At 35.3% G+C, this 23,934-nt stretch overlaps 1 protein-coding gene across 1 annotated transcript in view; it reads left to right on the plus strand.

Annotated features, from left to right (window-relative positions):
- LOC107740868 (dedicator of cytokinesis protein 1-like) overlaps window positions 1–23,934 on the plus strand; it is a 268,121-nt gene that overhangs the window by 22,873 nt on the left and 221,314 nt on the right. Inside the window, exons 2-8 of the mRNA XM_016553391.1 lie at window positions 10,656–10,739; window positions 12,831–12,871; window positions 12,975–13,030; window positions 14,722–14,818; window positions 17,006–17,154; window positions 19,169–19,304; window positions 23,226–23,383. Of these exons, the coding sequence (XP_016408877.1) occupies window positions 10,656–10,739; window positions 12,831–12,871; window positions 12,975–13,030; window positions 14,722–14,818; window positions 17,006–17,154; window positions 19,169–19,304; window positions 23,226–23,383 (721 nt within the window). The remainder of the gene's footprint in view (window positions 1–10,655; window positions 10,740–12,830; window positions 12,872–12,974; window positions 13,031–14,721; window positions 14,819–17,005; window positions 17,155–19,168; window positions 19,305–23,225; window positions 23,384–23,934) is intronic.

Consider the following 23,934-nt stretch of genomic DNA (forward strand, 5'->3'; position numbering starts at 1 on the left):
TTTTTTTTTTAATGAATCTAGTGAGTCAGTGATTCATGATTACCCATTCATAAATACTGTCACTTGCTTCATTCTTGAATGAATCAGCCTTCGAATGAATCAATTGGATGAATGATTCAGTGATAAAATCAGTGACTTGTCGCCACCTGCTGGCAGTTTGTTTCATTTTTAAAGTATCTTTTCAGTTCTTTAAATCATTTAATATTTCTATATTCAACATTTTTTAAAACATTAATCTTTTAATCATTAATCATTAAATTCATTAATAAACATGAATTTATGGATTTAATTGCACTCATGCCACCTCTGATCCTCATTAAATGTCTGAAAATACACCTACATGCCACTTTTGTGTTCTTCTGTGCCACCTCTGTACAAATTAATTTTAATACTGATTTCATTTTATTAGTAACTTATTCTTCTTATTCTACTTGTTCTTATTATGTGGTTTTAATAAGAATTTTTTAAAAAGCTTATCAAATATAATTAAAAAAAAAATTTGACATAAAAGATTACATACTTTTAATAAAGTTAGAAAAATGCCATTACAAAGGTAAAAACAAAATTCCACTGCAAGTCACTTTAAGGACTCAAATATCACCTCGTAATGGGAAGGGTAATTTTTGATCAAATTTTGGATTATTGATTAGAAGGTGCTCCTAAATTTTTTAAGTTAGGAGCACAAGTGCTCCTAAAAAGAAAAATAAGCGTAGAGCCCTGGCCTATATCGTGCGCTATATCAAATCATTTTTTCTATCGTTATCGAAGAAGGTGTACCGTCGATAAATATCGATACTGTTTTATCGCCCAGGCCTATTTGCAAGTATACTTTATTTTCGCAGTACCGTTTGGTGCCATAGAAATTACGTACTTCACATTTAAACATTGTCACTCATAGCCTGCTTTACTTTGGTAATAAGACAAAAAGACTTGATTTTATCCAGTGCATGTGATCTCAAAATGCTTTATGTTATGAAATGTCATCAGGTGGATGAAAGTGAAGTGTTGAACAAATTAAATCAATTTGTGGCATTTTATTGTAAAAACAATAAAGGAAAGCTATATGAACTGATGTTTCACACAAATGGTGTGGGAAGAGTTACAAACTGTGATGAGAGCATCTGCTAACCCTTAGTATTAGCAATAATAATAGTGCTGCTCACCTTTGCAAACACTGCAAAGCAAGATTGTTTATGGGCGCACGTTTTGATCTGGTTTTGCTGTATGCATTAATGAAACCGATCATTTTGCTTGGCAAATATTGAGCTGTGAGGAAGCAGCGTGGTCTCTCTGCCGGTTAGCGTGGGCGTTTGCTGCTGTCTGGCCCCTCTACATTATACCCACAATCCTCTCTGCCTCAGTAGTGCTGACCCTCTCGTTCAGGGAGATTCCCGTTGTTTCTCACCTCTGTCGACCTTCTCCTCGCTCATCTCATTATCCTCGGCCCACACAGAAACCTGCACACGACACAGTCTATAAGCATACATCTGTGCAACCTGATGCGCGAAACGCTCTAACCGCAGGATAAATGTGTGGCTAATTGCGTGTCTCCACTTCAGAAGGAATCGATCAGAACTGCAAATGGTATTTTAAGATAATGGATGTTTTCTCCTTGTTGACTGTGATTTGAAGCTGTTTACACACTTATTTCGATTGCACAATTTGATTCGGCCCCTCTTCATCTCTTTTGTCTCTTTTCCCGTTGTATTAGCAGTGGGTGGTATGAGCAAATTCATGATACAAGTAATTTCACAAATACTTTTTGTTAGAAATTCAGCCCAGAAATCAATTCATTGTGAATGTACAGTGTTAAACATTCATCCATAAATGCTTTCTTTCTTTCTTTCTTTCTTTCTTTCTTTCTTTTAAATTCACCTACTTCAATTTGTTTTTAGTTTAAGGTTATTTATTTTTCAGTTTATTTGTATTTTTCATATGCATTTATTTAAATTAATCTATTTTAATTTATTTGAATTTTATTTTATTAATTTAAATGTATCTTTTAAAATGTAATTGACAATTGTGTTATTTCTATTTATTTAAATTCACCTATTTCAATTTCTTTCGTTTTTAAATGTATCTTTCCGTTTATTTTTATTTATTTAAATTTATTTGAATAAAGTATTAATTTAAATTTACCTGTTTAAATTTTAGTATTTATTTGTATTTATATTTATTTAAATGTATCGATTTGAATTTATTTGAATTAAATTTTATAAGAAATATTATTAATATAAATAAATGTACCTATTAAATAAATTTAATAAATTTTAATAATTTGATGCTAATTGTTACATATAATTTTATGTTTTATTTGAATTATTTTATTCTAATAATTGTAATTTGAATACAGATTTTTAAAGAATTATTTAATTCATTTATTCATTTATTTAAAACAGTAATGTAGAATAATGCGATTTGAGTCTGATGTTGCACTAAAAGTCTTCATGTGTATAACCTCGCTTCACTACATTTCCTACATGTGTTCTAGTATCCTTGAATCTATTATGCCAATTCTCCAAACAGTCTGGAGCAAGTATTTTCCCATTATTAAATTTGGGACCTGCAGAAGTTCAAGTGTACTTGGCCAATTAAAACGAAGCAATTAGACAGCAGGACTCTAGGTATGTTGGCATCACGGACGCTGACCCGCTGCTGTGTGATAATGATGATGAACCCGCTTCTGATTGGACATGACAGAAACAGGCTCTGGGTCGGGTTTTCAGGCAGGTTTGAGCGTTGCCGCTGTGTGCTGGTGGATCTGCGCTTGATGCAAACAAGATAATTAGTGCAAGTTTGCCTCCCTTCATGAATAATGTGTAATTGTCCTCTCGTCAGAATAATGTGGCGACTGGCGAGTCTAACGAAGATCTTTAGAAACGCTCTCACACTTTGTGGAAATGTGCCTGGGTAATAATTAGTGTGATATGAAAGCGAGTGCGTTTATATATAAAATTAAGTGTTACAAAAACAGAAAGTTCACAAACAGTTGAAGTTGGTTTAATGATGAATGTTAATGCTGTCGCATAAAAAGCAGATAGGTTTGTTTTGTTTTGTTGATCAGAAAATGTTGAAAGCTGCTTGAAACGTTTTGAACTATAATACAAGAACAAATACAGAGCAAATATTTTACCTTACAAGACTCGCCACACACAAAGCAGCATAAAGGCTGATTTATTCACTTGGTGAATTGTGCTTATGACAGACATATATGTTAGCATAAAAATGTGTTTTTGAAATGCATATTTGTATCAAAATGTACAGGACATACAAACACGGATCTCAATGCAAATGTTTTCAGGGCTCGAAATTAACTTTTTTACTTGGTAGCACTGGTGCTCCCAACTTCAAAAAGTTAGGAGCACCAGCAAAAATTTAGGAGCACTCACCAAAAATTTAGGAGCACCACAACTACAAATTATATATTAACAGATTTTATCCTTACATTCTTAACTTTAATGCAGATTTTGTATTGGTTAATATTAGCTAAATTAAAACGGGTCGCACGACAAAAATTATATGCACTCGCACAAATGCTCCCAAATATATTTTGAGGTCGCACAGATTCAATTTCGGGAGCATATGCGACCAAAATGGTCGCAATTTCGAGCCTTGGTTTTAAGTCAGTTCTGATTCATTAAATCAAGGCAAGAAATATCATTCGTTTGTGAAGTTAATATTAACATGTGCATATAAATGTGCACTGACATGTTTTGCAAACTGAGTTTATTGGAAGCCACAGGTGCTTTTAATACAAATGTCAGTTTGTTTCCCAAACAACTAGCTGATTTAACTACTTGCCCTGAATTATTAGACTGGTTTCCAGAAATGTATTTTTATTTTGTTTTTTGTTTTGTGTTGTTTGATTTTTTTTAATTTTATTTTGTTTTATTTTATATTTTATTTTATCCATTCGTAACAGAAGTTGAATTCTCACATGTATGTTATAATTATTGTGTGGAATAATGAACATGGAACTTGCAGGAATTATAAAAATTGTGCCTGTTAGCCAGAATCCTGCACTGAATTTCAGGCCATCATTACAGATATTGTTTTAATGTACTGATGTTGTATGTTTTTGTCTGTATATATCTTCAGCTGCATCAGGCTTGTTTCTACCTGTTGGCTGAATTTGTAGTAGACAAACTGTCTCAACATGATGATATCTCATCTCCTCATCAGCCTCTTTTCCGCGTTCCCCACTTCTACAGTATAATTCAAGCACTTCTCTTTTTTTTCTCTCTGTTTTGTCATACTACTATCACACTACCATAGTATTATTTATGCTAGTTTTGCAATATGCATTCATTTCCTGTATGCATGTAGCATTCAGATAACCTAATACTTTTGCTAAGATGTGCCGTATTCAACCAGAGCACACTGCATGAAATACTGTATCCCAGAATGCAATGCACTTAACTTCACCACCTGGCAAATTTTAACATTATTATTATTATTATTATTATTATTATTATTTTTAATTTATTTATTATATACTGATTTTTATTTCAAGTAATGATTTTTTTATGGTATTGGTTAACTAAAACAACCCTGATATGCACATAAGGTATAGTTCAACAAATATTCAAATATTTAGCGTCTGTGTTAAATTTCAGGTTAATTGTAGGGGCTCAGTCTCAGCACCAGTGTGAACAAACATGATTGTCTGTGATCTGTAATTCATTTGAGGAGGAAACTTTGATTTCTGTATCTCTCTCTTAAAGTGGAAGGCTCTTTTGTTTCAGCCGAGTCTAAATGAGTGTGATCAGAGCGCAAATCCCAATTAAACATTGTTACAGGAAAAGAAGCTCACGCTGTTTTTCCTCATTCCATTGGAAGCAGGGCAGGACTTGCGCTTTAGTTACCAGAAAACCCCAGTCCCATGTCTCTGGCATGCTAGACCCTCGTTCAGTTGTAGGTTTATGAGCTGTGATTTAATCAGGTGAAAACTGTAAGTTCAATTGTTTAGAAAAAATAATAATAAACTAGACTTTTTTTGTCTGTAGCACAAATGCCTCGGAGCGAGATACATGGTGAAGTTTAATACTCAGGGTTCAGGGTTTGTCCAAACACTGCTAATAAACTGCAAGATGGACCAGACTTTATAGCGACACTGAAATGTCTGGCTAAGTGAGACAATAAAACCCTTTATTACACTTTCAGACCTCAAAGAGAAGCTGTCGACCCGCTCTTATGTTATAAAACCTTTCTGGCTCTCTGGAATTGATAGAAGTTTTGCTCGAGCACCTTCGTTGTGCCATCTGTTCTGTTAGAAATTGTTCAACTTCTTGTTCAACTTCTGCCTTATTGTTCAACTTCTGGGGAAGTCGTGGCCTAATGGTTAGAGAGTCGGACTCGTAACCCACGACTTGCGGGTTCGAGTCTCGTACCGGCAGGGATTGTAGGTGGGGGGAGTGAATGTACAGCACTCTCTCCCACCTTCAATACCACGACTGAGGTGCCCTTGAGCAAGGCACCGAACCCCCAACTGCTCCCCGGGCGCCGCAGCAAAAAAAATGGCTGCCCACTGCTCCAGGTGTGTGTTCACTGCTGTGTGTGTGCACTTTGGATGGGATAAATGCAGAGCACTAATTCCGAGTATGGGTCACCATACTTGACCACATGTCACGTCACTTTCACTTTCACTTTCACTTATTCTCAGCGTCTTTTGATTCCAAGTCTTTTTCTCCTCTGCTGAAGTATACCTGCTCTCCATGCTATGGGCAGCTCACACAATCTGGCTGTAATGGCCGGTTATTTTCCGGCTGGAGTTACTCCTCATCACCCACAGCCAGATATCTGAGATTATTTTATCATTCCTTTTGTGCGCTTTTGACTCAGTGACTTCAATAGGGCTGTGCACATCTCATTCAATCATAACGCTCTTGAAAATGCCCATGCATTTAGCCCTTAGGACCGTTCAGACCAACTGTTCAGGCATTTCAGCAGGTCTGGTTTAAACCACGGTAAAAGGTCCCAATGGTTGGTTTTACTGTTTCATATTTAAATGATCATTTAAACCATATTTGATTAGAAAACTCTGTTTTCTTCACGATAAAGCACTGTTTTATTAACTGTTTTATTACAGCAATATAAGGTGCTTGAGTCATGCTGCATTGTGACTTGCCTAACAACGCCCTTCAGCCGTGACTTATTCACAATGCAGCACGGAAGGCAGACTGAGAAATTATATAAAAGAATGTATGAATGAATGAACTCCATGAATGCATAAGGTCTTCAGAAAAGCCTAATAAAGCAGTGTTTATGAGCACAGGGCTGCTTTGTTTCCAGCGGTTACCATGGAAACCGCTCTATTTCTGCTGTTCCATAAGCACCACCTGCTGTCAGACACTGGAGTTACATTTTCATTCAGCCTGTCGGATGTTTTTGTTCAGACTAATGCGAAAATTGGCCCAAATATTTGTTGTAAATTTCAGCCTGAAGATGGAAAACAAGCTAATGTGTATTCTAAAAATCTCAACACTTTGGATAATTAGGTAGCCTATGTAAAATTGTTTATGGAGCAGATTAAATGCCTATAATTTATCATTTGACTCATCCTATTCACACACACAGACACACACACACACACACACACACACATTTTCATAAAATATTAGATGGCTTTGAATGTGTTTAATGAGCAGAAAAAAGTCTGCAACTCTACAATGGTTGTTGGATTCCAGTATATATGTATATATATATGTGTGTGTATATATATAAATATAAAAATATAAATATATAAATATTTATATTTATAAGACCGGTGAATATACTGATTGGGCACATTGAGGTCGCCCATGCCCAAGCCATGTCATGTCATGTAGCCTATGTCAATAATATGCCTACCGTCTCGTTACTGCATTAACTCTGTAATATTCTTATCGTTGAAAATGAAAAAAAAAAAAAATAGATTGCATTATAAACTCTTGATCTGGGAAGTAAATGGTATTATCGTTTTTATTTGTTTAATTAGGAATTTATGCTGATATATATATAAATAAATAATGCATTTTCATAAAATTTCAGCCTTTAACTAATTTTTAAGATGAAATTTTCATAGCGTTTCATCTCTAGCCTGTGGTTTAGAGACAGGAGGGCAGGCGAGTGACTGATGCAGCTGGTGTCTGTGTTCGGCTCAATGGGCTCCATTCACTCAGAGCCAGGCTGGAAGAGAGGCGACTGAAGCGTCTGCTTTCTCTCTCGGGGGACACGGGCACCTCTAGGGGCCTGAACTTCCTGTCAAAGTCTCTCTCACACACGGGCTGTCTCATGATGCACTGATCCTCTTTGTGTGTCTCCCTTCCTCTCTTCCTCTCTCTGTTTAGTCTTCTTCATTCAGCTCTGATCCAAAACCTTCAGTGAGCTGCACAACTGAAGAATGTTTTTATGCATATGCACATGAAAGCTGTTACAAACAATTGACAGTGAAATTATTCTGCCTTATACCTTGTTTTAGGCAGCATCACATTTCATTTCATTTCCATCACTAGGTTGTCTGAACAAAGCCAGGAAGGATTTTTTTATTATTATTTATTTCTTGCTCAATCTCAGTGGCATCAAGATGATAATATTCATTTTATTTTAGATATATTTTTTAAATATTTAAATTTATTTTAATTTTATTTGCTCACATGGTTATCCGAGTAGCATCAGGATGGTAATATTCATTATATTTTATTATTATTTTTTTCATATATTTAATTTGATTAAAATTTGTATTTTATATTATTTTATTTGTCCACATGGTTATCACAATAGGTTCAGGATGTAAAGATTTTTATTTATGTATTTTATTTATAGTTTTTATTTGATATCTTGGTTATCTTAATAGTATCAGGATGCTATTTTTATTTATTTTTATTTGTTGTTTTATTTTATTTGCTTGCTTGTTTATCTCAGTAGCATAGCATCAGGATGGCAATATTCATTTTATACTATAAATAATGATTTTTTTTAAATATTAACTTTTTATTTTGTTTTGTTTTGTTTGTTTGTTTATTTTTATTTATGGTTTTATTTTATTTACTCACTTCCCAATAGTGTCAGGATTATTATTTTATTGATGATATTTTAATTTAAAATGTATTTATATTTATTTGTTTTGTTTTATTTTGCTCACTTGGTTTTCATTTGTAGCATCAGGATGTTAATTTTTTACTTTACAAATAAGATAAATATCATTGTATATCATTGTATATCATTGTAAATATTTTTCATTGAATTTTATTGATTGATTGATTGGTTTCTATCTCTGTAGAATAAAGATTCTGCCTGAGAAGTTTGCTGCCTATATAGACAGACACTGAGGTGGCTCACTTTTTTTCCTCAGTTTCTCTATTTCACGTTCTAAAGTTCTCTTATATAATTAATAACCTGTAGCGGTTGTGCATTATTGTGGTGTGTTTAGCCACCTGTTAGCCAGGCTTTGAAATTCCAAATCACAGCAGTCTGAGCTGAGCTCATATGATCATTTGTGTCTTTAAGTGTGCATTTCCTCGAGTGTGTGTGAGAGAAAGCTCAGAACGATGTCATCTGGTACAGTGTTCTTCCTACTAAGATAAGAGCTTGATCTGTGGCGCTTTGTGACTCGTATGCGCATTAGGGACATATTCTCAACCATTTCCTCTTCCTCTTTCTCTAGGCATTACTCTGCTCTCCTATCGTGGCAGTGTCTCTCTCTCTCCATGTATTGTTTGTTGTGTAATTGGATTGGCTTCTTGTGGGACTATCAGAACGCCAGCATATGGGATTTGATGTGCGGATCTGGTTGTCTGGAGTGTGTGCAGATGAGCGGAAGCTGTGCTGGCTCATGGCTTTTTCAAGTTTGCCTGACTTTGTTGAGATGTCGCTTTATGTATATAGTCTGTAGAAATGTTTGATGTGTATACAGTAATTAAAGCTCTGTTAGACAGAGAGAAATGTATGCGTTCTTACATGCATTATCATACATGGATTATTTGTGGCACAATGGTGATTACCGTTGAGTGTGTTTTATACACACTACTGTTCAAAAGTTTGGGTCTGCAAGATTTTTAAATGTTTTTAAAAAGAAGCCTCTTCGGCTCACCAAGGCAGTAATATTGTGAAATAGTGTTACAGTTTAAAATAACTGATTTCTGTTGTTTTATATTGTGACACTTTAATTTATTCCTGTGTTCAAATCTGAATTTTCAGCATCATTACACCAGTCTTCAGTGTCACATGATCCTTCAGAAATCATTCTAATATGGTGATTTGCTGCTCAAGAAACATTTCTGATTATTATCAATGTTGAAAACAGTTGTGCTGCTATTTTTATACACAAAAGAACAACTTTATATGAAATAGAATTCATTTAAAAACAAGTTATTTTAAAAAGAAATGCTTTGCTGTGTAAAACATTAATTTCTTAAAAAAGAAAAACAAAACTTATGAACGGTAGTAGTATAATGGAAATTAGAAATATTAGAACTAATATTTAGAAAAATAACATAATTAGAAATATAATTAGAAATAATAATAATAATAAAAATAAATGAGTACTAAAATGACTAAAACTTAAAAGTAAATTAATGCTAAATAGAATATAAAATTATAAACCAAATAAACCAAAACTAAAAATATATAAAAACTAATAACTAATAATGACTAAAACTTAATTTTTTTAAAAAAGAAATGTAAATCACAAAAATAAAGGCTAATTCAACGTGAATAAATACTGTAGTAGTAGTATTCTTAGTGTAGGAGCTCTTTTAAACAGTTGTCACACAAATGTCATGTGGCAGTTGTTTGCTTGTGTTTATCTGGTGCTTTTTTTAAATAACTTATGATTGTTGGTTTGCATGCGTGTAATTGCAGGTACACAGAGTGTTTCTCAGACTCGCCATCTAAAAGGACGTGCATTGAAATGTTTTTGTCATGTAGTGCTGCAGAGGTGTTAAATTCAGATTCAGGGAAAGAGAGAGATTACAGAGAGAAATGTCTGCTTTGTGTTTCTCTCTCTGTGTGTGTATGGTTTCAAAAGACCCATGTTGAGAATATTGTGTAATTACTCTCTCTCTGCTGATAGCAGAGAGAAACAGCATATGTGAGAATGAAGGTGAGAGTCCGACCGAGACCGAAATAGAGACAGTAATTAACCCTCACAGGTCTCGCTCCCTTCTCGTCCTCTGCTGTCTCTCTGTCACTGGGTCATGTGGGTCATTCAGGGTCACTGAGAAACACTGTGTGGAACGTCATCGGCAGCGGCCCGGGAAGATGAACACGCCGGTAAAACTCAACTCCTAGAACATCCATCTGTTTACTAAAGGCATCACACACTTCCTGAAGGAAGTACCAGTGTTTGTAGGGCAGCAATGAGTGTTAAGATGAATATGGATGGTGATTTTTACTGCCAAGCCAGAAAAATACATTCAAGCACCATTAAAGTAATTAAAGTGGCTATTCACTGAAAATGTCGATTTAAAAACATTCGAACACTTTGCATTCAGTCACGATGTTTTGGGTGCTTGTATGTGTCAAATTGGAGCCGCTGTTTGTTGCTGAGCTGCTGTTGTTTGTTGTGTGGTTAGTTATTGCATTGCTGCAGCATCTATAACTCTCTCTCTCTCACACACCAAGCAGAAATTGATGCCATGTGTCTCACTACAGTGTTTTATGTTCTCTGTCCGCAGCAATCTATAACTATGATGCTCGCAGTGATGAAGAGCTGTCCTTACAGATCGGAGACACTGTACACATTCTGGAGACTTACGAAGGTGAAACACACACACACACACACACACACACACACGTTTACTTAGCTGTCTAAACGGGGACATTACATAGACTTCTATTGTTTTTATATACAGATAGTTATACAATTTTTAACCTAAACCCACCTCTAACCCTACCCCTCACAGTTTCAGAATCAGAATCAGAAAGAGCTTTATTGCCAAGTATGTTTGCACATACAAGGAATTTGTTATAGTGTCACAAGCTTCCAGTACACGGAGACAACAACAACACACAGATAATAAAAATAAGATGTGAATAAAATACACATGCATAAATATAAACCACAAAAAAAGAATAAATTGTATGTACAGGTGTGCTATAGATAGAATAGGAATAGAATAAAATAAAATAAAATAAAGTTGTAGGGATGTACTAGGATTTAGGGTGATAAATAAGTATAAGGTTATTGCACATACTGTACTTTAATTGCACAATGGGAGAACATTAACTGTTCATAAGGTAGATTGCCTGGGGAAAGAAACTGTTCTTGTGCCTGGCTGTCCTGGTATTCGGTGCTCTGTAACACCGACCAGATGGCAAAAGTTCAAAAAGGAGATGGCTTGGATGTGATGGATCCAGAGTGATTTTCTGAGCCCTTTTCCTCACTCTGGATGTATACAGTTCTTGGAGGGTAGGCAGGGGGGCACCAATAATCCTTTCAGCAGTCCGAACCGTTCTCTGTAGTCTTCTGATGTCTGATTTTGTAGCTGAACCAAACCAGACAGTTATTGAAGTGCACAGAACAGACTCAATGACGGCTGAGTAGAACTGCTTCAGCAGCTCCTGTGGCAGGTTGAATTTCCTCAGCTGGCGAAGGAAGTACAACCTCTGCTGGGCCTTTTTAACAGTGGAGTCAATGTGAGTGTCCCACTTCAGGTCCTGAGAGATGGTGGTGCCCAGGAACCTGAATGACTCCACTGTCGTTACAGTGCTATCCATGATGGTGAGTGGGGGGAGTGCAGGGGGGTTCCTCCTGAAGTCCACGATCATCTCCACTGTTTTGAGGGTGTTCAGCTCCAGGTTGTTAAGACTGCACCAGACAGCCAGCTCTTTAACCTCCTGTCTGTAAGCAGACTCGTCTCCATCCTTGATGAGACCGATGACTGTAGTGTCATCTGCATCTGCGCGTCCTGAAGCGCTTGATCAGCGCAGCTGCTCCGCCAAGTACAACGTTCAGCAAAACGTCCGAATAAACGAAATCCGGTAGAAGATTGTGTGGTGTGTTCTGCCGAATGTTCAGCAGCTCATCCCTGGTAAAACTGATCGTGTTTGAGAAACAAAAAACAGGAAAAACTAACAAAAACAGTACAAACACTGGAGAACCAAACACTGAGGCTGCCGTCTGCGGCGCCATCGCATCGGTATATCGATGGCGATTTTTGTTTCTGCATTGTTACAATTTCAAAAAAACTTTGTTTATTTTTATACCAGTTTTACAAATGCGGACGTCCCCAAATGGAGGTTTTTGGCGATTTTGTCAGGTTTTGCTCACTTTTGGGTACAAATTTGTCCCCAAAATATGGTTAAGTAGGTACACACACACACACACACGCACGCACACACACACGCACGCACACACACAGATTCTTTATGTTGTAACTAGATATGACACAGCAAAGCATTAATATGAAAAGAAAATTATTCAAGCTCAACCATTTAAGCCTTCATCAAAGCTATTTTAAGAAAAAATTGATTGATCAATAAGGATTTATTTCAATTATGGGAAAAAATATCAATAACTACAAAGCCAAATAATTTATTTTATGTTGTTATCTGTTTTTATTTTAAATGTAATTTATTTTTACATTTAATTAAATTTAACTTTTTAGGACACAGATATGTCATCATCAGAGCTTTCCTCTCTCCGATCTCAATAACACACTTCAGTTGAATGATTTGTTTGTACCTTGTGGACACCTCACTTTATTTCTCCAGGAGATTTATGAAACATGTCTTTTATAATCTCAGAATATTGTTTTCTAGTTGTGCTATAGGGACACAGTGGCGTCTCTCTGTAATCTAATTGTTGGCATTTCCGTCTGACTGCTGTGATATTTCTTGCTCTTTCTCAGGATGGTATCGAGGGTATCGGCTGAGGAGAAAATCGAAGAAGGTGAGTTACTGTATGAAACGCTTCCAGAGTACAGTCAGCTTTCTTCAATACACTCATTCAGCAGGCCTCAACTTGAATTTTCCTTTGTTTCCTCTATGTACAGGGCGTGTTTCCGGCTTGTTACATAAATCTGAAGGAGGCCACTGTTGAAGGCAATGGGTCAGTATGTTCATTTAGATTCCTGAAAGTTTGCAGTTAGTTGAATGTGAAATAAAGCATTAGCAACATCTTAGCAGACATTAGCTCTCTTTCCAGACAAACTCATTTCGGCCAGATTGCAAATTCTTCGTGGGGAAAGCAATCCCAGGATTTGTTGTGACGAACTCAACGGGAGAAAAGTTGACTATAAATCTGCTTATGTTTCATTCTCTACTCAAAAGTACTAGATGTAGTTTAGTTAGTTTGTCCAATTAAAAATGGATTAATTACCAGTGCAGAGCAGTGCAGATTTAGAGTATTGTGACATTAGCTTATTAGCTTAACAGTTGTGAGTCATGTCTCCCATGTGCAAAGTGAAGTGTATTTGAGAATTTTATTTTATTTTTTTATTTTATTTTATATATTTTTTGTTTTTTATTTTTTGTTTTATTTTTTATTATTTGTTTTGTTTATATTTTTTGTCTATTTTTGATCATTGCTAAAAAAAATTATAAATTCATGCAAATAATTATTTTAAAATAATATAATGGAAAAATGGCAAACCTCATATGAAATTCATATTTATATAATATTTCATTTATCCACAACATTTTCTGAAGGTTACGTAACATTTCTCAGTGATCATTTGTTAAGAAAAAAATATCTATCTATCTCTTATATAATTTTTTTTTTTATTTTTATTTTTTTAAATATTGTTATTTTTAATATTATTTTACTATTTTGTTTTTGTTTTTTTGTTTATAATTTTGTCTATTTTTGTTTGTTTATTTAATGTTGCTAAAAATACAAATTAATGCAAACCATGGTTTTAAAATGTTATGAAATTCATTTTATATGAGGTTTTCCATTTTTTGCATATTTAATATTTATATAATATTTAATTTGTCCTTGGCATTTTCTGAAGGTTAAGTGCCATCTCTATCTCTTAAGTGCTCATTTGCTAAGAAAAAAAACCTTCTCTTATATATTTCATAATTTAAGAGTTTCACACTCTATTTAGTGCCCTATTCATGTAAAGACCCATAAACTCCTCGTTCCCCCTCCATTTCTGTCACCTCTCACCATTTTAAGACCTTTAAACACAGATATTTTCTTATCTGATTTTGTGAGTCTCTACTATGGTTAGGATGCTGTTTTTCAAGGCAGTTCCCTATGTAGGTAGCTTACTATGTTTTGGAACATCCCATTAAACTTTACGCTCATTTGCTGCATCTGAAGATCCTGTTACTTTTGTTATTGTTCTGATTGTATCAGTGTTGCTCCCTGAAACCAGCCTGAGCGCAGATAACAATATTCTTCCCATAGACGTCTTACTAAGTTAGCGCCTCAGCAGCCCATTGCTAGCCTAATGGGAGATTTTGTAGTTCGAAATGGATTTTCAAGCGTGGTTCAGGAATATAATATGCACGAGTTTGGTGTGAGTGTGTGAGAGTAATTGGAATCGTGACCAAAGCCCAGCTCAGATTTCTTAACAGCTCTTTTGATGACTGATGCTGGTAATTAGTTTTCATTGGCATGAAGGGATCTGAATGACTCGGCGTCCTCAGGAGCCTGTAGTAAGCAGGAATTACTGACGTGAATGCAGTGAGATGCAGTTAATCAGCCTGTTTTTCCCACACATGCGATATTCTTGGAAAACTCCTTCACTTATTGTGCTGTTTCTGTTTTGCACTCTATCACTGTTCATTTAGACAAAAGGAGACGGTCATTCCTACTGAGATTCCGCTCATTCATGAGGTCACGACTACATTGCGAGAATGGGCGGCAATATGGAGGGACCTATATGTGGTAAGCTTGCGTTTATTCCAAATTTATGTATTATTTCCCAAAAGTTGCACACTCTTCCTCTGCACACTTAAAAGCATGCGGTGTTGCTCCAAAGAGTACATGGTTATAAAGCATGTCATAAGTGGACAAATTAGGACGTGGCAGATGTCAGAATTATGACATCATCAGACTAACACAGTCAGCATGATGACATCATCAACTTAGCAGCATATATTTAACCTTCAGTATTTAATATATAATTAATTTTGTGATTTGTTAAAGTATATCCACACCAAAAAAAAAATATATTTTTTTTATTTGGAGAAAAATTGGACTTTAAACATCTTATACAAGGTTTTTCTGTCATATTAACCAAGACAAGACTGCTAAGCGCCTGGCAAAATCTAAAATTTATTTTATCTCATTTTATACTCTCATTTTATTTAGCATTTTTATTTCATGTAAATTGTCTTTTTATTTTTTTGGATGTTTACTTAATATTTATTCCTTGAACACAAATGATAAATCAATGAAACGTTGAACATCAATCTGTTTTTCACCATGAAAATATCCTGACATGCTGACATGGTGTTAAAGGGATAGTTCACCCCAAAATGAAAACTGCCCCATGATTCACTCACCCTCAAGCCATCCTAGGTGTACATGACTTTCTTCTTTCAGACGATTACAAGCAGAGTTATATTAAAAATGTCCTGGTTAGGGATGTAAAGATTAACCGCGAGCCGGTTGAAAATCGATTCAAATATGTGACGATTCAAATTGGTGCTTCCAAACTTTATTATAGCAGTGAATGGCGGGTCGAGATTTTGAAACCCAAAAAAGTGCATCTATCCATCATAAAAAGTCCTCCACACGGCTGCGGGGGTTAATCAAGGCCTTCTGAAGCAAATCGATGTGTTTGTGTAAGATCAAACTTTATCAACTGTAATCTCTAGCTTCCGCTAACTCTCGTACGCTCGTTCACGAGAGAGTGCCGTTCCAGCTGAGAATATGCTAGCCTCACAAGAACCAAGTTTTGTTCTTCTCTTGGCTTATATCGAAATTCTCAGACATTTTTCTTTACAAGTCCTCGTTTTGTACTACCAATTTGTGACCGGTGTTTTGTTTTGCTCTCTCCTCTGCGCTTCCATGTTCATCACTTCTCACCGGCGCTTACACCATGCTTGCGTCCTACGTCATCCGCTGGAAGCTAGAGATTACGGTTGATAAAGTTTTAAATATGGATATTTTTCTTACACAAACGCATCACTTCGCTTCAGAAGGCCTTTGTTAACCCCCCGGAGCTGAGTGGAGTATACTTTATGATGCATTTTTTTGGGCTTCAAAATCTCGTCCCCCGTTCTCTGCCATTATAAAGCTTGGAATACAATTTTAAACATCTTTTACTGTATCAATTTTTATGGCCCTTATATTTCCTATTTGAGCCAATGCATATTATGAATGAAGTTATTTCAGGAAGAGACTGCCCTGATTGAAAAGTAAAACGTGATTGGTTATAGCGAGAACGTGCTACGATTGGTCAGCGAAGTGTGGCTGTTATCTGATTGGCTTGAGTAGACGGTGGGTGGAGTCCACGCATTTGTAGATTGTCAGCGTCTTGACGCAAGAAATGTTTTAAAATCCACAAATGCACAGTGAGCGATCCACAAATGTGTGCAGCGATCTACAAATGTACAGGATGCGATTCACAAATGAATGGCAGGCAAAGTTGTGTTTGTGACATAAAAATGTATTTGTGAATGTTTTTTATTTGCAAATCTCATTTTATTTATTTCTGAATTTAATTAATGTTTGTGAAACCCTGAGATTTATTTGTTTATGTCATTCTATTTATTTGTCAATATGTTTAATTTTTTGTAAATCTCTTTACATTTATTTGTGGATCATAATCTATTTATTTGAAATAATGCAACAATTCTACACCCATACTTTCTGCCTGGGGGTGAGATGTTGAAAAGCTCTGACATGATATTCAAATTAAAAAGAAAAGTTTGTTTTCAAACCTTTTTGAAAAGTGTCTCACTGAAAGTTTATAAACTCTTTTAATTGCATAAACATGCAATATGACCCTCTGGGGCTCTTTGTCTACAGTGATTAAGAGCATCCGCCTTTATGCAGCAGCATGTGCTTTGACGAATTAATTAACACGCTTTGCAGGGTTTTAATCAGACTTTTTGTTTCCAACAGGGCGACAAGCGTGAGATGTTCAACACGGTCCGAGACATGATCTACGACTTGATCGAATGGCGCTCCCAGATCCTGTCCGGCACGCTCCCGCAGGACGAGCTGTCCGAGCTCAAACAGAAAGTCACCTCTAAGATGGACTACGGGAACAAGTATGAACACATACACACTTAAGCTGCTGACTCGTGCTGATCGGGTCGTGAGCTGGAAGTCACGACTGCAGTCCGTTTCATAGAATCTGACTTTTAATGAGAGCGTTTTATTGCTCTTCATTTTTATTCAGGGTCTGTTTTTGCTATGAAGGGTCATTGTGAAAGACTTGCAGCACTTCAGATTTCAGCACTTTATCCGCTTTCATTTGGGGAAGAAAAGAAAAGATGATATTAATCAGCAGTGTGTGCTGTTATTTGGAGTTAAAAGTTTAATTCCTTAACTCTAAGTATTAAATGGTGACGCTATTAGATGATTCTCATCTGGCAAACAATAAAACAAGTAGACTTGCATTGAAGGACCAGTAAGTATACAAGAACACCCTAGTAAATCCCTAGAACACCCTGGCAATCATCCACAACACCTGGTGGTGTGTTTTTGCATGTGCACTGTAGGCATTTTCAGAAAATCTTCAGGAAACTCACAAAAATTGATAAATGGATAGTTCACCTAAAAATTTAAATTTGCTGTTAATTTACCCTCAGGCCATCCAAGAAGTAGGTGACTTTTTTTTTCTTCAGTAGAACAGTAAAGAAGATTTTAGCTGAAACTGTGGTGCTTGGTGATTCATAAAATGCAAGTCAGTGGCTTCCAGCACTTTGAGAGTCAAAAAATACATATCAAGCAACACAAAATGAATACCCATGGCTCCTGACGATATGTTGAGGTCTTATGAAGCGCAACAATCGGTCTGTGCAAGAAACTGAACATTATTATTACCTGTAATCCAGAGTCTCAGGCAAACAGTCTTTGTTCAGCAAAAAAGTCTTTGTTAAATTGTTATAAGCCATGAACCAAACCAACCAGCTACAAGGTCATTTACAACATTACAGTGTTTTATTTGAAGCAAAAAGTATTTTAAAATCAGCCAAAAAGACAAAGGTACAAGACTATGTACTTAAGCTTGAGTGAGGGAAAGAACTACAATCCCATGAAGCATTACAAATAAAGTAATTGAATTAAAAATGGAGAAAAATAATTATATCAATAGAATTATATCTTCTATCTATAGAAACAATATATTTTTAAGTTTATTGCTAAATATGCATATGTAGAAATATTTAAATATTTTGTCTTTACCTGATTTGCTTGCTGCATCTCTCTGATTGGTGGGATTTCATGTACAGCGTATTCATGACAGCGCACACAGTGGGCATGGGTAATGTAATTTTTCACCAAATTCGGTTGTTAAATTTTATTTATTTTGAAATAATGTGAACTGACGCTTCAACAAAAGCATATACCATCATTTAACAACATCAGAACAGTTGTGTATATATATACAGTATATGTATATATATATATATATATATGTATATTGAAATTTTATTTCTGGAACCCAACCACCATTGTAGAGTTGCATCGTATCAACCAATGGTGTGAGTTTGGGGCGGGGCTAATTGTTCAGCTGATCAAAGGAAGACAGGGAAACCAATTTGAATGTATGACAGTTCCATTTAGTTATTCTAGTTGCACGCTTACAGACTTTTTTCTGCTCACTGAACACATTCAAAGCCGTCTAATAGCAGCAAGTTTATTACCTCTCTCAGAGCGTTTTGGTGTTCCTGTTAACTTTAGCAGGAGGAAGTGAGCATACAGTAGGATGATAGAGAAAAAGTCACTAGTGACACACACATGTACAACTCTCAGTTCTCAGTTCAAGTCTCTGTCTTTGTCAACTTTATTAAGTGAAAGGTTTTTTTATTTTTTTTTCTCGATACAAATCCAGAATGCCCTTAGTAACCACATAGCAACATGCTTTAAACCATTGATAACACCTACTGCTATTTCTTGAAAATCAATTGAATCTGTCTTGTTCTTTTTCTCTTATGCTCATTTTCACATTCATTTAGTAGGTAATGTCAAAGTAAATGTATCCATTTGGATTAGTAGAACACAAATCTTCATCTCTTTCAAACAACTGTTTTTCCTACACTGTTTTTGTGTGTTTGGCAGGTATTTAGATCTGGATCTGGTGGTGAGAGATAAAGACGGGAATATTCTGGATCCTGACCTGACCAGCACTGTCAATCTGTTCCGAGCACATGAAGCCGCATCCAAGCAGATTGAAGCTCGCATCCAAGAGGAGAAGGTAAACGATATTAGACTGTTTTTATCCATTATGGCACTAATTTCAAGATGCTGCTTTTTTTCTGATGTCTGTAATACATTTGGATTGAGATATTTGAATTGTTTTGTTGGTGTTATTGGATTGTGAATGTGCGAGGCCTGAGAGCCGACGGCACACTCACATTTTCTCATCACTTGCTGTGATGTTTAATAAACACCTTGAATGTTAACTGTTACTTCATATTTATATTTGGATGTGACTACTTTGTCAAGCACAACCACTAAACCACATGAAAAGTCCCTGACCGCATCTCTGAAACACCATTGCTAATGTGTGAGAGGTTACACAGGAACAGAGAGAGCGTGAGAGCGCACCATCTCACTTCCCATCTTAACTGTGGGTCTTAATGTGACACATGGCTGGGTGATATAGCTTAAAGGGGTGATATGATGAGATTTCAAGTTTTCCTTTCTCTTTGGAGTGTTACAAGCTGTTCATGAATAGATAAGATCCCTAAAGTTGCAAAGACTAAAGTCTCAAACCCAAAGAGATATTCTTTATAAAAGTTAAGACTCGTCCACGCCCTCCTAAAACGGCTAATTTAAACATGCCCCCACATGTCTACGTCACTGTGTGGGAAGATTTGCATAACACTGCCCAAATGTATACACAAAGAAAGAAGACGTAACTTTGATTCTCGCTGTAGTACTGTTGCTGCCACCGCCATATCTGGAGACGCTGTGTGTTTCGTTGTGAAAGGCCTGACACGGCATCACAGTATGGTAGGGGTGTAACATTTCCGTCACACGCTTGAGGTATTCAGCCAATCACAACGCACTGGATAGCTGGCCAATAAGAGCACACCTCGCTTTTCAGACCGATGAGCTTTGTAAAAATCTACGCGTTTCAGAAAGGCGGGGCATAGAGGAGAAACCGCATAAACACATTTCATTACACCTAATACACAAAATAATGTTCTTTTTTAGCAACGTCATATGACCCCTTTAAAAAAAGTCTCAATCAGAGGAACCCATTGCTTTCAAACAGCACAGTTTGGAAACGCACAAGTTTTGTGCAATAAATAAAGTACAGCAAAAAACTTCAAAGATTTGAAAAGCAATAAAATATATATATTTTAATATATTAATAAGTAATATATTATAAGTTTAGTTTAGTGTCCAATTCTCACTATTAACTATTTGTTTATTAGCATGCATATTACTAGCATATTGGCTGTTAATTAGTACCAAAAAATTAGTGTGACCCAAAAAAAAACAATTGTTCATATACATATTTATATAAACAATAATTAAAACATGTTTCCCACGCTGTTTTCACTGAATACACTGAATAATAATATTTGATCATTTTTGCTTATATGCACTTAACAATTCTAGCAATATACAACAATATTAACAATATTATAGTTCAATATATGTGACATACAATATGTACAATATATATTAATTCTATTTTTAGTATTTCAGTTATATTTATATTATTTTTTTTATTATTACTGTCTTTAGGCAACCTAATGGTCATTTGAAATGCTCAATAAAATCAACAAAATATTCACAACGTTTCTTAGTTTTATATCGTCAGAAAAACATTGCAAATACAGTTGTGCACATAAGTTTACATGCCCCCTGCATAATATGCAAAATGTTCATAATTTTAACAAAATAAGAGGGATCATGAAAATTGCATGTTATTTTTTATTTAGAAATAAAATAACTTGAATAAGCTATTTCACATAACAGATGTTTATATATACTCCACAAGACAAAATAATAACTGAATTTGTAAAAACGACCCCGTTCAAAATTTTACATACCCTTGAATCTTAATACTGTGTGACGTTTCCTGGATGATCCACGACTGTTTTCATGAGTCCCTTGTTTGTCCTGAACAGTTCAACTGCCTGCTGTTCTTCAGAAAAATCCTCCAGCCCCGGCACACTCTTTGGTTTTCCAGCATCTTGTACATATTTGACTGCTTTCCAACAGTGACTGTATGATTTTGAGATCCATCTTTTCACTCTGAGTACAATTGAGGGACTCCTACATAACAATTACAAAAGGTCAAAACATTTACTATCAGTCTATCTTCTTGGAAACCAGTATGACAAGAAGAAATTCTGAAAATACAACAGCACTGCTTTCCTGCCTTTCCCAGCTGACCCTACCCAGAGGTTCACTGTCCTTGAGTCTCTTTCAGCAGATACAGATTTTATATGGGATATAAATTCTTTGAGACCGACAGTCACTAACGCCTGTGTAATTAGTCTAGCTGACTTTAAGACTCAAGTTTGAAAGACTAACTGTGCTCAGATGCCATAATTTTTTATGTATTTATTTTTTCAGTCCCAGAAGCAGAACATGGATTTGAGCCGGCAGGCCAAGTTTGCCTCCACACCCTCGTTCGCCCTGTTCGTCACACTCAAGAATGTCGTGTGCAAAATCGGAGAAGATGGTACAGTATGTGGAAAATAATGTGTTTTTTGAACCTTAAACCGCATAAACACATTTCATTACACCTAATACACAAAATAATGTTCTTTTTTAGCAACGTCATATGACCCCTTTAAAAAAAGTCTCAATCAGAGGAACCCATTGCTTTCAAACAGCACAGTTTGGAAACGCACAAGTTTTGTGCAATAAATAAAGTACAGCAAAAAACTTCAAAGATTTGAAAAGCAATAAAATATATATATTTTAATATATTAATAAGTAATATATTATAAGTTTAGTTTAGTGTCCAATTCTCACTATTAACTATTTGTTTATTAGCATGCATATTACTAGCATATTGGCTGTTAATTAGTACCAAAAAATTAGTGTGACCCAAAAAAAAACAATTGTTCATATACATATTTATATAAACAATAATTAAAACATGTTTCCCACGCTGTTTTCACTGAATAAACACAAGAATAATATTTGATCATTTTTGCTTATATGCACTTAACAATTCTAGCAATATACAACAATATTAACCTACATATAGTTCAATATATGTGACATACAATATGTACAATATATATTAATTCTATTTTTAGTATTTCAGTTATATTTATATTATTTTTTTTATTATTACTGTCTTTAGGCAACCTAATGGTCATTTGAAATGCTCAATAAAATCAACAAAATATTCACAACGTTTCTTAGTTTTATATCGTCAGAAAAACATTGCAAATACAGTTGTGCACATAAGTTTACATGCCCCCTGCATAATATGCAAAATGTTCATAATTTTAACAAAATAAGAGGGATCATGAAAATTGCATGTTATTTTTTATTTAGAAATAAAATAACTTGAATAAGCTATTTCACATAACAGATGTTTATATATACTCCACAAGACAAAATAATAACTGAATTTGTAAAAACGACCCCGTTCAAAATTTTACATACCCTTGAATCTTAATACTGTGTGACGTTTCCTGGATGATCCACGACTGTTTTCATGAGTCCCTTGTTTGTCCTGAACAGTTCAACTGCCTGCTGTTCTTCAGAAAAATCCTCCAGCCCCGGCACACTCTTTGGTTTTCCAGCATCTTGTACATATTTGACTGCTTTCCAACAGTGACTGTATGATTTTGAGATCCATCTTTTCACTCTGAGTACAATTGAGGGACTCCTACATAACAATTACAAAAGGTCAAAACATTTACTATCAGTCTATCTTCTTGGAAACCAGTATGACAAGAAGAAATTCTGAAAATACAACAGCACTGCTTTCCTGCCTTTCCCAGCTGACCCTACCCAGAGGTTCACTGTCCTTGAGTCTCTTTCAGCAGATACAGATTTTATATGGGATATAAATTCTTTGAGACCGACAGTCACTAACGCCTGTGTAATTAGTCTAGCTGACTTTAAGACTCAAGTTTGAAAGACTAACTGTGCTCAGATGCCATAATTTTTTATGTATTTATTTTTTCAGTCCCAGAAGCAGAACATGGATTTGAGCCGGCAGGCCAAGTTTGCCTCCACACCCTCGTTCGCCCTGTTCGTCACACTCAAGAATGTCGTGTGCAAAATCGGAGAAGATGCAGAAGTGCTGATGTCGCTATACGACCCGATTGAGTCCAAGTTTATCAGGTCAGTGCACACACAAACTCAAACTTATAGATGTGTATTCACATCCTAAACATTGCTGCTGTCAAATAGAACTTTGTTCAGAGATTAAGATTTTTTTTTTTTTTTTTTTTGTTTAAGTTTTTTTAACACCAACTGAATTCAACTGAATTCTGGGTGTTCTGGCTTAGATTTAATAGTTACGAAAGATTCTGAAATATATTGTGAGCTGATCATCTTTTTCAGCTTGTCCCTAACCCTTTGCTATTTTATTTATTCATGTCTTCCTTTGTGTTTTAAGGTAAACATCTGTGATCAAACATATATATTTTATTATTTTTTAAATTTATTTAGATTTTTTTGTATCTAAATGTTATTATACATTTTTATATTATTATAATTTTTTTAATATTTGTAATATTATTTAAATCAATTGTAATAATTTGACAATAGTTTGACCCTCATTTGAGAGCCTCAGTGACCAGTAACCATGATGTTTCACATCCTCAGTAGTAAATCAACCACAGTGATTGTGCCATGCACACAGTTCTCAGTGATTCGTTTCAGCAGTAAAT

Source organism: Sinocyclocheilus rhinocerous, unplaced genomic scaffold, assembly GCF_001515625.1.
Source record: "Sinocyclocheilus rhinocerous isolate Xijiao unplaced genomic scaffold, SAMN03320098_v1.1 scaffold1908, whole genome shotgun sequence".
Lineage (NCBI taxonomy): Eukaryota > Metazoa > Chordata > Actinopteri > Cypriniformes > Cyprinidae > Sinocyclocheilus > Sinocyclocheilus rhinocerous.